This window comes from Aphelocoma coerulescens, chromosome 2 (assembly GCF_041296385.1).
Source record: "Aphelocoma coerulescens isolate FSJ_1873_10779 chromosome 2, UR_Acoe_1.0, whole genome shotgun sequence".
NCBI classification, from domain to species: domain Eukaryota; kingdom Metazoa; phylum Chordata; class Aves; order Passeriformes; family Corvidae; genus Aphelocoma; species Aphelocoma coerulescens.
In genome coordinates this window covers 51809190-51823210 of record NC_091015.1, presented here as the reverse complement: position 1 = coordinate 51823210, position 14021 = coordinate 51809190, and the positions used below count along the sequence as shown (strand labels likewise).

Genomic DNA, 14021 nt, shown 5'->3' with positions numbered 1-14021 from the left:
TTAAGGTTCTATGCAGCATTTTGGGGACTTTCTGGAAGGCATTAAATACCCCATTTGCCTTTGAGAAGACATTTCAGTATAATTGCATGGGCATATGCATGCTAATCTGACTTTGAAGAAGGCAGCTGTTCTTACATAGTTTGTGACAGTTGCTTGTAATCCACTGTGAAAATACTGACATATATATTTATGTAAAATATTCAATGCAGTTTAAATTATTTTTCAATTGACCACATATTTCCTTGGGCAATAGTTCTGCTACACAAATAATTAGAACTTTATTTCTTATCCAAACCCATGATTTCCACAGCAGAAACATCAAGAAGATGTGGGGACAGCTATGCAAATTTAGTTATGCTGCCATTTTGGGAATGAGAACTGTAAATAAAGGCAGCCATGGAGAAGATGTTTTGTCACTGCAGAGACACTTAAAATGATGAAAGGCATAATATTACTATGAGGAAATGTCTGATCTACTGCACATTTTCTCTGTATTTTTCTCTTCGTGAATGAATATTTTCTGTAGGAACTAAGCATTAAGTGCTTAGCCTCTTTTTCAGAGCAATACATATACTCTTTTTGTATTCATAAATTTTTGGGCAGGGTAATATAACCAAACAAATACATGTTTTTTCTTTGTACCAGGGTTCAACTCCACCAATGACTGTCTTTAAAGGAAATAAAAGGCCATATCAGAAGGACTGTGTGCTTATTATCAATCATGACACTGGGGAGTATGTGCTGGAAAAACTCAGTAGCAGCATTCAAGTCAAGAAAACAAGGTAAAGCTGGGGACAGGGTTCTTGATAGGATTAATTCTTGCTGAAGTTTCTTATTAAGATTGGGTTTTGAAACAGAACTCTGTTATTTTGTAGTGATGTTTAATTACTAAGCCTTAGCTTTACATGGCCAATTATCATGCCTAAAAATGCAAATAGGAGTGTGAATCCAAGAGTAAAGAATTTGTAAATTCTCCACTGCTGAAATGACATAATTATAGTTTGCAATGAAACACCTGTGATGATTTGAGGCTTTAGAAGCCCGCTGAAGGATGGGATTTGTTTCAGGAATCTCTGGTTAGCCAAAAAAACCCATGAAAATATTAGACTGTCAAAAGGATTATTGGACTTTCTAGGCTTGTTCGCTACAGCTTCCTGTGGGAGTAATGATGTTTCAATAACATAGTCTTAGGGAGCAAGGAACACTCATTCCCATATTGGATAAGCAAAATATTATGTGGAACACAAGTACAAAGCCTCCAGCTGGTGAAGGGGTGGGCAGAGCTGTAGAAATAATGGTTGTGGTGTTTTGCCTAGAAGAATTGATGAAGCCAGAAATCCTTTCTGACCAAATACTCTTACTTTGCTGCAGAAATGCTACAAAGCATGCAGCTGGAACATTTTTAGCAGTCTTACTGCTCTGCAAGTCCCTGAAGTGCCTGGATCTTTCAGCATCACTGGAGTACAGGCTGAGATCTAAAGAGAAAGCAGTTGTTCAGATGTCTTGTGATGAAGAAACTCTTAAATAAGTTTAGAAGTTCTACATTAAAAAAACACTTTATTGCAGTGTAGAACCCTTAGCTGCTATAACTACTAGAAATGTGGGTTGCAGCTCATCAGTAGTTGGCTGGATGTTTGCCAAGAGCACCTTGAGTTCGAGGTAAATGGACTGTAACACTCCTCTGAGTCAGTGATGTGAAAACTCATCCATGTAGCGCTCATATTGTCCAGTGGATATGAGCACATCAGAGATGAGATTTGAATTTCCAATTTCAGTTCTGCTGGACTTTGTCAGAAGAAGCAAATAAGTGCAGGAGAGCCTGAGTTCAGTGAGATGTTTGGTTACACTGAGTTCTGAGTCTGGTGTGCGGAAAAATACTTCAGTGTTTTTCAGGCAGAGGGAGGGTAGTAAAAAGTTTGGGGATCCCTGTTTTAATGAATAGTGCTTTGCAAAGTCATTGACTTTCTAGATAAGGAGTGCCATTTTTTTTCATGGCTACTCTGATCTTTAATGACTTGTTGACACTCTGTGGGAACAGGGCTTTTAGCGTTAACACCTTGATGACATTCATGGGAGTAAGTGAACTTACTCCACATGAAATTGTCTGTAGTTCCAAGAGCATAATTAACACCAGAAATCTTTGGCTTTTGCCTTCTACTTGATACAATGAGTATATTCCCACTCCTCACTTCTGCTGTAGATAGACTGTGTAAGCTGCATTAATGTGGCATCCACTAGCTGCATGTTACTGATAAATGATGAAGGGGTTCTGTACAAGACTGACTCTAGAGTCCACTGAGGCACAGAGATACCCCAGTAAATGCTCAGTGTACCAGCTCCACAGGTGGTTTAGGTGAATTCCCAGGAAGTTCAACATGGGCTAGTTTAACTTACCTCTCAGTGGGATTAGTTTCCAGACACAAAGTGTAACAGTGCTGAGCTGGCACCCTCCTAGAACAGAAACTGAGCTCTCATAGCCACAAGCTGCTTCTGTGCTGCACTACATAAAGCCATAACCCCAAAGGCTTTGGTGTTACACAATAAATATACCACACCCTTTAACCTTATTACGGTGTACCATAAAGGAACCTATTTTGGGTTTGTGGTTGGTTTTTTGGGTTTCTTTTTCTGCCAAGGGTATTGAATGTTCTACAATCTCAGTCACATCAGAAGTTCAGTAGAAGGCAGAAGTACCTGGTTTGAATTGAGCACTTAGGCATAGTGTTATCCTGGAGACTATTTTCCACTAAGGAAAGAGCTTAAACTGTTTTGAAGGGCTAACAGCAAATGGATAAAAACCAGGAATTAAATGCTTGTATGCTGTATTTAGCAGTAAGAATTATTACTCTAGTCAAGTTGACCTCTAAGAGAGTTCAGTTTGAGATTATTTAATTGCAAGTGAGAAAATACTTCTTTTGCTGTGATTGTTTTAAGCAGGATTTTGTTATGAATGGATTTGTATTTACTTTAAATTACTATGATTGATTATTCTTTTTTAAAAATACAAATACTAATTGCTAAATTAAAGCCTTCGTTAAGTTCAAGTAGAGAATTTGGCATCACTGAATCACATCTGGAATTGAAAATACATTTTGTAAGGGTGTTGCAGTGTAGTATATGTTTCATTATTGAAAGCAAGTGTTGCATGCAGAAAGCTGTAATTCACTCTTCATCTTTGTAAAACAAAGTAGAGATCTGTACAAAAGGAAGTCACAGATGATGCATTAGCACAAGGATATTGAAAAAGCTGAACATAGTTGCACAGTTGCTGAATGTGTCTGGTTGTTTCTTCAGAGCAGAGGGCAGCAGTAAGATCCAAGCCCGAATAGAGCAACAGTCTGCCCGAGCATCTCAGCCTCCTTCACAGTTCAGAGCCCCAACCAAGCCAGCAGTTGGACCTAAAACTTCTCCTTTGAAAGATAATCCTTCACCTGAGCCTCAGCTGGATGATATTAAGAGAGGTAAAGAAGAGTTTGTAGTTTCTTAAGTTTTGGTTGGTTTTGTCTTTCTTCTTTATGATAAAAACTGTGACTCTGCAATTTCTAAAAACATTCAGGGATTAAAAGATGGTATTTGACAGCTGTTTTGTCTTCTTTATGTCTTGTTTCTTTGTTCATCTTAGTGAATTATTTATTCTCTTCTACTAGAATAGATATTCATACTGCAGCCTTCTCTGGCATGAAAAAACTTCCTCTTGCTGGATAATTTTCTCTCTTCCAAACTTTTTCTCTGTTCTGAAAAGAAGAAAAAAAATAATGTGAATTCAGAGACTCTGTAGCTCAGTGCTGGACCAGTTGCCTGTGGTCTTAGGCAGCCACAACAGCAATAGCAAAGCCTAATGGTCCAAGGTCTCGTTTCGCAGTCAGGTCTCTCGGAGAAGGTTACCCTGCACGAAGTAAGGCTGGAGCCGCTTGTTGATGCGATGGAAGGGCTAGGGCTGTGTTCCCAGCACAAGACAAGCTTGCACCATGCCAGACAGTGCTGCTAGGCGAGGAATGAGAGTGAACAACCCTGCAGCTTCCCCTCTTCCACAACTACTCCTTCGCAGCTTTGACACATCTGCCATATGGTTGCTAAAATTTTATTTTAGAAGTACCTTAAAGGAATGGTTGGCTCAACTCACTCTTCTGCTCAAGCAGCGCTTTGTCTTAGTATTCTGCTGTGGGCAGGATGTACTTTCGTTGTCCATGGCCTTTTTTTCCTACCTGTTTTTGCTGTGGATAATACAGTCAGAATGAGGAAGGCTTTAAATTTTTGTTTGATTCTTCTCTGGCACTGGCACCAGACACAATAATTTTATTTTAAGCTTGTTCTTTCTGTCTGCTTTTCTGTCTGGGTTCCTTTCTCTTTTTTCTCTGTCCCATATAACTATTTTTGTCTGTAGACTTAGCCTGTGTTAATTGCCCAGATGATGTTAATTACTCCGCAGGGTATTTTTTCAGTTCATGGTAATCACTAGGTGACATTTTTGCTGCTAAGCTGTGTGTTTGCATAGGTGCTGACTGGTCTCACTTTTCTGCAGCAGTAGTGTTTTCAATACTTGGATGCTGGTCAGCAGCCAGAATCAACGTCTGAGAGATTCTGTTGGCTACAGTTCCCTTAGCTGCATTGTTATTTTTATTTTCTGTGTAATAGGTAAGGAAAAAGATAATAGGTGATATATCAGTTTTTTTAATTGAACCAGTTGTGGATTTTAAATGTCTTTTCCTGTAGGGTGTAATAAGTTACTTAACCTTTGGGGCGCTTTTTTGTATACATACAGCAATTTGTAAAGGTTGTATTACAGTAAAATAATTACATTTGTTTGGAGTGACACCTGTTCTAAGAGATGATTTTCTAGGGGTCTAAAGTATAAGTCACATTGTTCAGAGCTGTCCTAATATTTTTTTTTTTTGCCACCTGATCATGTTTTATATGAAAGTACCTCCAAATAAATAACCTCTGGAGTTTTGTTTCCAAAATCAAAGATTAGAGCACCTGACTTGTACTAGAAATAGGTCTTCAATTTAATGCTTTATAGGGAGAGTTGTACAAAGCCCCAGAAGAGCCAAAGGCCTGGGCACGGGTGTTTTTTGCTTACAGTCTATAACTTTTTCCAGCATTGATGATCTAGAGCGTCAGCATTGCTAAACCATTTATATTATAAGAACCTACTTAAAAAAGGTAGAACGAAAATGGCACCATTCCACAATGAAATGTAGACAATGACCTGTAAAAGCTGTAAGGTAGTCTGCAATCCTATTATCTTCCCTTAATGTGTGTTTTTATGAACACAGACTTGCAAGCTCTGAAGAGCCTGTGTTCTTTCCATTCAGGTAGTAGCTTTCGTTTTGGTTGAAGTCCTTCCTCTGTACAAAAGAAAGATAAACAGAAAGCTGAAATTCTGTGGGTTTTGTTTAATGAACACAGCACAGAATGTAAAATTCCCAAAGGAGATGCTTGAAAGGATCTCTGGCACTTTGACACTCACTTGCTTCCAGTATGCTCTGCTTAAGGGTGTGGTAAGACACAACAGCCCTCATGATGTTTCACAGTAGTTTAGTAGTGCAGTGCACATTTCTGTTTTCCCTGGTACCCTCAGTTGTGCATTTCCACCACTCCCCTTACAGACAGATGAGCTGGAAGTGAACTTCCAGGTACTGCAGTTCTCTGTCTCATTACACAGCTGTCCGAGGACAGAGTCAGAGCTTCTGAGAATTGAACCAGTCAGTCCTCCCATGCACAGAGGCTTTTGGGAGGCTGTGTCGAGGGTTTTGCACATGCGGAATCCTTTCCCCTGCAAGCTTCCATATTGTCCTCTGGTTTGAAGGGAGCATAGGAGAGGGTATGAGCTTGTTCTTTTGAACACTCAGCTACATCTGATAATGTCTCATTAAGCTGTGGACATTTGCACACATATACCACAGTACAGCCATTTATTTGTACAAAATAATTTATGTTTATCAGACATACTTGTCCACAGCAGAAATCTTTCCAACAGCATTGATATAATTACAGCATGTAATATATTGATACATGTCAATAATATTGACATAATTACAACATTTGAGAAAAAAACCCACAGAAACATATTTCAGGTTTTAAGACTCAGTGTTTAAAAATCTGAGATTTTATTTACCTGAAATGTAGCTGTGGTGTGTGAGGATTATGCCGTAGCACTGTGTTTGTCTCTCAAGAACACCTCTATCCAATTTTCTGCACATCAGTAGAAAATACTGCCTCTTCTAGCTGCCATCTCCACATGCTCACAGTGCCAGTATCAAGTTGATTTCTCCACTTTGCATTCAATTATTAACAGTAAGTGTTCCACTATGGGCATTCAAACTTAACCCTCCCTAAAGCTGAATGACTTTTTTCTGGAAGTTCTTGGTTTTCTTGCAGCCTAAGGTTAGGGCTTTGGTTAAAAAATCTGCATAACCTATTGGAATTGAGAAAAGAAGTAGGAACAGTTAAACACTGTTATGGTATTTGATACTGAATATATACAGAAGACAGTGCTGTTGAGAAAGGCTGTTCTGTTTGGATAATGATTTCTGACCTCGGATTTTTTTTTTTTTTTTACTCCAAAACCTGCATTGCCTGCCAGTGTTGTAAAACAGTAAGCCATTTTGTCTTCTTGAAAGAAATCTTACAGCTGTAACATGAAATGTTGAGAAGTTAAGGTTGCCAAAGCAGTTCAGCCTTTTCAGATGATGTAGACTCTATTAAGGGCAAGTGTTCAAAACTGTACTGTATGGAAAGCTTTAAAGCTTTTTTAAAAGTAACTGCTGCACATCCTGACTCTTGTCATCTTTCAAACCGTACAGGCGCGTTGACACGAGGCGTTTGTTCTTACGGTGCAGAAAGATCTAGGAAAGGTCAAACTCTTCTGTTGTGTGTACACATACACACACAACTATTTTAATGGGAAGCACCACAAGGAAATGTTTAACCCATGTCTTCAGTACCTATAACTCTACTAAGCATAGCAATCAAATGGGAAAATGCAAAATCGAACCATTGTAAAGCAGCTGTGTTTTTCCTATAAGGCTTTGATGTCATCATTGGCTTAGTCCCTGACAGTGTGAGACAAGTGCTTTGAACAGAATTCCTTAGTGGGCCTGCTGAATTTCTCTTGACAGACTTCTAGTGGTGCAGCAGCCACCTTAGCATTAGTGAAAACAATTCCTTTTTTCTCGTCTGCTCAGATAAGACGTTTAGAATTCTGGGCTCAAGGAACAAAAGACAACAGAGGTCTGAGGGGACACTGTCAGCCTGTGAGGCAAAAGTTGACTAGAAGATGGGCTCTGACCAAGTTTCTACCAGTGACCACTGCACTGATAACACCCTTAACTTCCCAGTCCTTGAAGCTTGTGATACTGGTTCTGTTTTGCTTTTTCTTGCCTCTGTTCAGCATAGTGGGCTTTAGCACTACTTCCAAGTCATTCGCTCATTCTCTTCTCATAACCAAACCTCTTTTATGGGCTCTTAGTTTCCTGCTTTCCCTAGTAGAAACCTCCCACTCTTCATTCTGACACTAATCTCCAATTCTGTTTAAAATTGGCCAGGCTAATCTTCCTTTCCCATTGGTCAGACAGCATCACTTCCTTCAGTTATCGCCTCACCTACTGTATCGAGTCCACACTTCTTGCTTAGGTTTTTTTTTTCCTAGTTCTTTGCAGTGTGTTTTTGTTTTACCTTTTCCCTCTCACCACCATCATTAGATCACTTCACCTTCTTCATTCTATTTTACATGTGGGCTTAATGTTCTCAGTCCATGTGCCAACATTCCTCCCTTTCAGCCACAGACTCCAGCTCTGTAAGCATACATGTGTAATTCTCAGGCACTTGTCCTATATTAGACTTGTCTGTTGTATCTTTTTGCAGTATGGACTGTGATAGGTGGTTGTGCTTGCTGCAATCCAGGATATTCTAGCCATGTAATTATTGTCACTATCATTTGCAACTAACAACTCCATCACTGGAAGAATGTAGAAATTTTACATCATTAACTTGGGGGGGGGGAAGTTTAAACCTGAGCATTTTAAAAAGAAAGAACCCTTATTCCTAATTATCTTTACTTTAGCTTTCCCCTATTAATTTCTTAACCTTAAACACAAGGAACATTTATAATTTGAAATCCTCGATGTGGATAAGCTGAGAACAGTGATTCCCAAGTACCCATTTGTTTGTGTATCAGACTCCAGGCCTGAAATGGATTTTTAAAGCCTGCCAGACTGTGTTGGGAGGGAATAAGGGAGAAGGATATTACAGTACAAAGTAGTATCTTCTGTTGGCCTGTTGAATCAATATATGATTCTGTTGAATCATATTTTCTTTCTTTCTCTTCCAATGGTCTCTTATGCTATGTCTTCAAGCTGAAAGAGTAGGTTTTACCTGGCATACTGGTAAAGTACAGAGAGCACAGATAGTCTAGGCAGGGATCTAGATTTAGGAAGTAAGTTAGAGAAACACCACTATCCTTAAATACCCAGCTGGAGTATAGCTATAGCACTTGAAATTGAGCTCTAAACCTTGAAATTGAAAAATAGTGATTTTAAAGCTGGAGAAAGAAAACATAATTTCTCAAACTAATAAATCCTGAGCTAGAGAAGTTCTCTCCAGCAAATATTGTGGGGGCTGAAAACTTACCTGTTACTCTAGAGTATTAGGCAGCCCAAGGAAAATGGGTCACAATAAAAATGGACTCTGACACATCTGACCTAGCATGAATTACTCCCAGCATCAGTTCTCCATTTGTTAGGTAGGGATGATCATACCTCTTCTCTCCCTTCTTTCATTCTTGTCCCTTTTAGTCTGTGAGTTTTCCAGGGTGAACCCTGTGGGTATAGAACTGCTAGCACAACAAAAGCCTAAATTTTGAGGGTTTCATATCCCATGCTTAACATATGTGTGGATGTTGTTCTCTCATGGAAACCTGCCAATATGAACTGAGTCATTAGATACTCAGCCTTGTGGGTAGATACAAAAGAGTTGTCCTCTACTAGTGTTTAGGCCACTTATAATTATGACAAATTTAACAATATTGTATAATTTGGGGTGACGTACCTTAATAGCTCTTTAGAAACCAGTCGTTCAGCCAACACTAGCTGTTGCTGATGAGGCTGTTGTGGTGATGTCATGGTGTTCCAGTGTTTCTTTGCACTGGAAACCCTAAAGTGGGCAGTGTCTTGACTTAAATAACTTTCCAGTTTCAGAGTAGCTTCTTTATTTTCCTGGCTACTTGTAAGCACTATAGCTTACAGGTTAACCTACAGCTTATAGGTTATGGTATTTTTACCACTCCCCAGCATGTGAAAATTCTCAGCTCTTCTCATCTGTCCTACAGCAAAGTTATTTGATGTCATCCATCTGCTTCTGAAGTTTGTTTACAATGGGCTGTGTGACTGTGTTGAAGCAGTTTCATATATTATCTGAAGTCAAGGCAGTTTCTGCTGTGATCATTTGCCTATGTCCATGTACCCACCCCAACATGCACCTTTTTTTATGTTTTCCAAAAGCCTCATTGTCGCCAGCATCTAACAATTCAGATTTAGATTTCCTCAATCAGCTGATGTACTTACTTTGTGTGTAGAGCATGTAGCCTGTCAAAAATAGTGAAGCAGAAAGTGCTTTCAGGAGTGTGAAGTATATAAAGAATAACAGTGGAAGTTAAAAGTTTTAGGATACTAACCTATGCTGTTGCTTCTTTAAATTTACTTACAGCGATAAATAAAGAAGTTTTCAGAATGTTTTGGTTTCCCTTCCTGTCTCTCTTTCATGTGAGATATTTTGGTGTGATAAATTATCCTTGACAAAACTATTGCATTTGCACATTCTTTTCCAAAATTCCATGGGGCCCTGTTTATGGTGTCAACCAGATGAATTCCTTTTTATTTCAGAGCTGAGAGCAGAGGTTGAAATTATCGAGCAGATGAGCAGCAGCAGTGGAAGCAGCTCATCGGATTCAGAAAGCTCATCTGGGAGTGAAGATGAAAGCTCCAGCAGCGAGGGGGAAGAGCCAGCACATGTTTCCCCTTCCCAGCCACCACACCAGCAGTATAACAACAGGAATGCTGTTGCTAACGGCACCAGCAGGCCACAAGGAAGCAATCAGCTCATGAACACGCTCCGTAAGTAGATGCTTGTGTCTTACCACTGATGAAAGCTGATCGTGACCACTCATTTACTTAGCATGTCAGGCTAACTTCATGAAGTGCCTTTTGCCAAATAGTAGTCCCAGGGGGTTGCACTGGCTGAAGTACATGGGCAGATTTTATGAACAGGGGGCTGAGACTTGTCTGAAGGTGTGGAGAGCCTGTGGGAATCAGTGCAGTGGCCCACATTGGCCCTACTGGGCCTTGATTCAGGCCTCCAGGTAGCCACTGGTGTGGGAGGATCTGGTACACTGGAGGATGGGAATTATTTTTGTGTGAATACACAGATTATATGGAAATAGTGGGGTTGACACATGTGTCAGTTAAAGGTCTGTAAAGAATTGTGAATGGCACAAGGCTGTTGTGGGTTCCTAAGTGCAGTCTTTGTGGTCTTCACTATTGCTTTGTCAGCGTATTTATTGTGTTGGTCTCAGCTGTATTTTCACAAATACCACATTTTGAAGGAAAATTTGAATTAAAATTATGTTAAAATATTACAGCTATGGTGTTGCAAGCATTGAATTAGTACAAGCTCACGTCACCCTTTAAAAAGTATCAGAAACATTTTTAAAGCATAGTTCTGTCCCACGAGACTCTCTCTGGGGACATGGTGTGCATCTGTGTTGCTCTCCTTATGCTACACCAGGTATATTCTAACTCGGTGGAGTTAAAATATTGCATTTGAAATTACCATAAATTGTTCTTAATTCCTCCTGAGGCACATTTGCACACATCTCTGGGCACCCATTCATAGGGAACTTGTGGAGTCTGAATACAGATATGTGTAGGGTTTCCAGCTTTGAGAAGATAAGTATATTGTACAGACCACACCGAAAAGGCCTGCTGGGAAACTTAGAGGCCTGCCAGTCTTCCTGCCAGTCATGAATGACTAAGTGAAATCCAAAGTTCAATGAAGCCATTAGGACTGTCCATTTCCCTGTTTCTGGTTGTGAGCAGCCTCCTCTCTGCTTCTCCACCACAACAATACTGCATGAGTTTAATGATCAGAAGCGTCTGACTGCAGGAGAATCTGGGAACTACTAGGTAGCTCCTCTATTCATGCAATGCTTTTTGCCTTTGGGTTTAAAATACTTTTGCTGTGGGGAGAATCACCCCTAACCCAAGTTGTTGACTTGGAAAAGGGAAGAGGAACTGAAGAAAACCAGGGCATAGCTGTTGCATAGATGCCCTGCAGCTATTTTGGAGAGAGGGCCGAGGTAGAATGCTGGAACAGTTAGGTTCAATTATCAGAACACAAAGATGATTCTTGCCCCTTTTTATCCCCTCTACCTCACCAAATCACAAGTGCTCTGCAAAACAGGATTAGAGCCAGTAGGTTTGATGCATACCCTGGCCTTTCATCCGATCTCTGCACTTTGGATGGGAGCCTTCACCATCATAGCACGTGTCAGCTTAGTTCAGCCTTGAGCTGTGATGGCTTTAACAGTCCTTTTGGTTTGTTGATACATGGAGACCTTGCCAAATGGCCTAAAACCAAAACCAATCTGTTTTTAAAGGTTAAAGAAAGCCAAGGAATTCCCCAATGCCTTGTCCCAGAGCCATATATAGGAGCTTGCAGGGGTGGAGGCTGTGGAATGCTTTCTGCAGCTGCTAGCAGCTGTTGAAGAGGAGAGGGCTGTTGTCCCACCAGGGAGCACCTTTGGTGGCTCTGGAGACAAGGATGCTTGGTTTGGCCTGGATCCAGCTGTGTGTTAGCCTCATGCAGCTCTTTGATGTTCTTGGGCATGGCCAGCAGTTTCATTAAATCACAGATGATGTTAGCATTCATTTCATGTGTTATTCTTACTTAAAAATCTTCCAGTAAAAATGTGACCTTCTTTGGTTTGATTGCTATGAGATGTGAATTAACACCTATTCACTTGTTGTGTTTTGTTGGTTTTTGTTTTCCATAGGAAATGACTTGCAGTTGAGTGAGTCTGGGAGTGACAGTGATGACTAGAGGCTGAGGTTCTGCTGTTTCTGTTACATATACATGAAGAACTAATTTACCTTCAAGTGATCCTATTGCTTATGAAGAGGACCTGGCACAGAAATAGTTCCATGTGTGGAATTTTAATAGAAGAAATGCACAGCCCTACAAAATAATAGATGTTGAGGGCTGTTTTACTGTGTGAATTAAGTGTATATATTGTGTATATTCTTACTCTGGTAAAGCTTTGAATAGATATGTACAGTGGGTAAGCCAATATATGTTCCTGTCCACCATCTTCAAGTTTAACATGTGACTATATGAGGTCATCTGAATATTTCTTGTTTGTAGGAGATGTTCACTGCATCATGACTTTGTCAGGGGACTTTTGTATATAGGGTGAGCATGTGCTGACAATGAGGGTTTTTTTAAAAAACTCACACATGCAGGAGCTAGTGTGTGCACTGAAGTGGGACTGCCATAAATTAAGTTTCAATACTAAGTTGATTTCTTTGGTTTGGGACTTTTCTAATGCCTTTTTATTGCTATTTATGGTTGATTTAATAGACTGACTTTTAAACAGTTGGAAAATAGGAATGATTGAACCATGTTTGTCACAAACCTTGCTGCACCAGTGCCTTATAAGCAGGTTTTTTAAATAGTGCTTCAATTCCTGCCACCTTCCTTGTAGGAGCAATACTGAAACCTCCTCAGATTGCTTCTGCAGACAAGAGCTGTGTGTCACATACAGCCTGATGTGCTCTGAGGGCAGTGACTCTGGCAAGATAAAGGATATACATCAGTCACCTAAACTCATCCAAGTAAGAATCAGATCAGGGTTTTCTTTAGCAACTGAAGTGTCTCATTTAACTCAGACATTCAGACCTAGTCTTCAGAAATACTTTGAAGCCCAACTACTAGTGACATTGCGACACCACAAATGCAAAATATTTGACTTACTGATATTTTAGGACTGGAGCCCTCTTTGCAGTTTCCTAGAGAATGCAATAAAAAGAGGTGACTAAACAAGTAGCCATGAAACAACAGAAGTCTCTCTCCCACCACAGTTGTCAAGGTAGACTTTAGTCCATGCCGTTCATTGGACAAGTCTCTTTGTGCTTGGCAGGAGTACACAGAACATGAAATATTTGCCTAGGGTGAAATTCACCCCCGTTTAAAGGGGGTTTAAAGGGTGCTTAGTTGGATTATCATTAACTTTTTTGCTCACATGGAAAATGAGTGCCATAGGCAGCCTCTCAGAGCTTGAACACCAGGGTGACTTTTTAAAATCAAAATTCCACTGACATAGGACAAGTTGCACCGTAGTTGTGGTGTAATCCTGGGGAATGGGAAGCTGAATCAGATGCCTCTTCATTCTCAGGTGTCTGCTTTGCACTGCTCTCATCTGTTAGTTTAACTCCTGTTTGTTTACTGAGCTCTATCCTTTTTTTTAACACGTTGAAGAGCAAGGGGACATTCGAAGGGAGATTTTATTAAATGGTTTATTTTTTTGCATTAGATACATATTTAGGCATATTTTTTCATTATTGTACATACATTTTAAAATACTTGGTTTTTTTTAAAGTGTTTTGTGATGTGGGTATGTATTTTAATGGACAATTATGAAATATACTTGATGAAAAGCCACAATTGCTCTTCTTTTTTTTTTTTTTCCTCTGTTCCTCCTCTGACAGTAAAAATGGTCTGTTTTAACAAGCTTGTACCAATTTGGGATCTCACATTTGGTGCAGGAGATCTGCATGGTGTGGTTTGCAGTCTAATAAATGTTAATGCTGCTCCTGACTCTCCGCCAGCTAAAGGTCTGAATAAGCAGGGAGACATTTTTCGGATGCCATTTCCCCATTACTGGGGCAAATTCCTGAGTTGACATTATTTGCACTCAAATGGAAAAGCAGCAGAGTGCAGCATTTTCATTGCTTACCATCCACTGCCTG

The 14021-nt window shown here is 39.9% G+C and overlaps 1 protein-coding gene across 1 annotated transcript in view; it reads left to right on the top strand.

Annotated features, from left to right (window-relative positions):
- EAF1 (ELL associated factor 1) overlaps positions 1 to 14021 on the top strand; it is a 20066-nt gene extending 6045 nt beyond the window's left edge. The window contains exons 3-6 of the mRNA XM_069007431.1: positions 646 to 782; positions 3295 to 3461; positions 9882 to 10112; positions 12050 to 14021. Of these exons, the coding sequence (XP_068863532.1) occupies positions 646 to 782; positions 3295 to 3461; positions 9882 to 10112; positions 12050 to 12096 (582 nt within the window). The 3' untranslated portion in view covers positions 12097 to 14021. The remainder of the gene's footprint in view (positions 1 to 645; positions 783 to 3294; positions 3462 to 9881; positions 10113 to 12049) is intronic.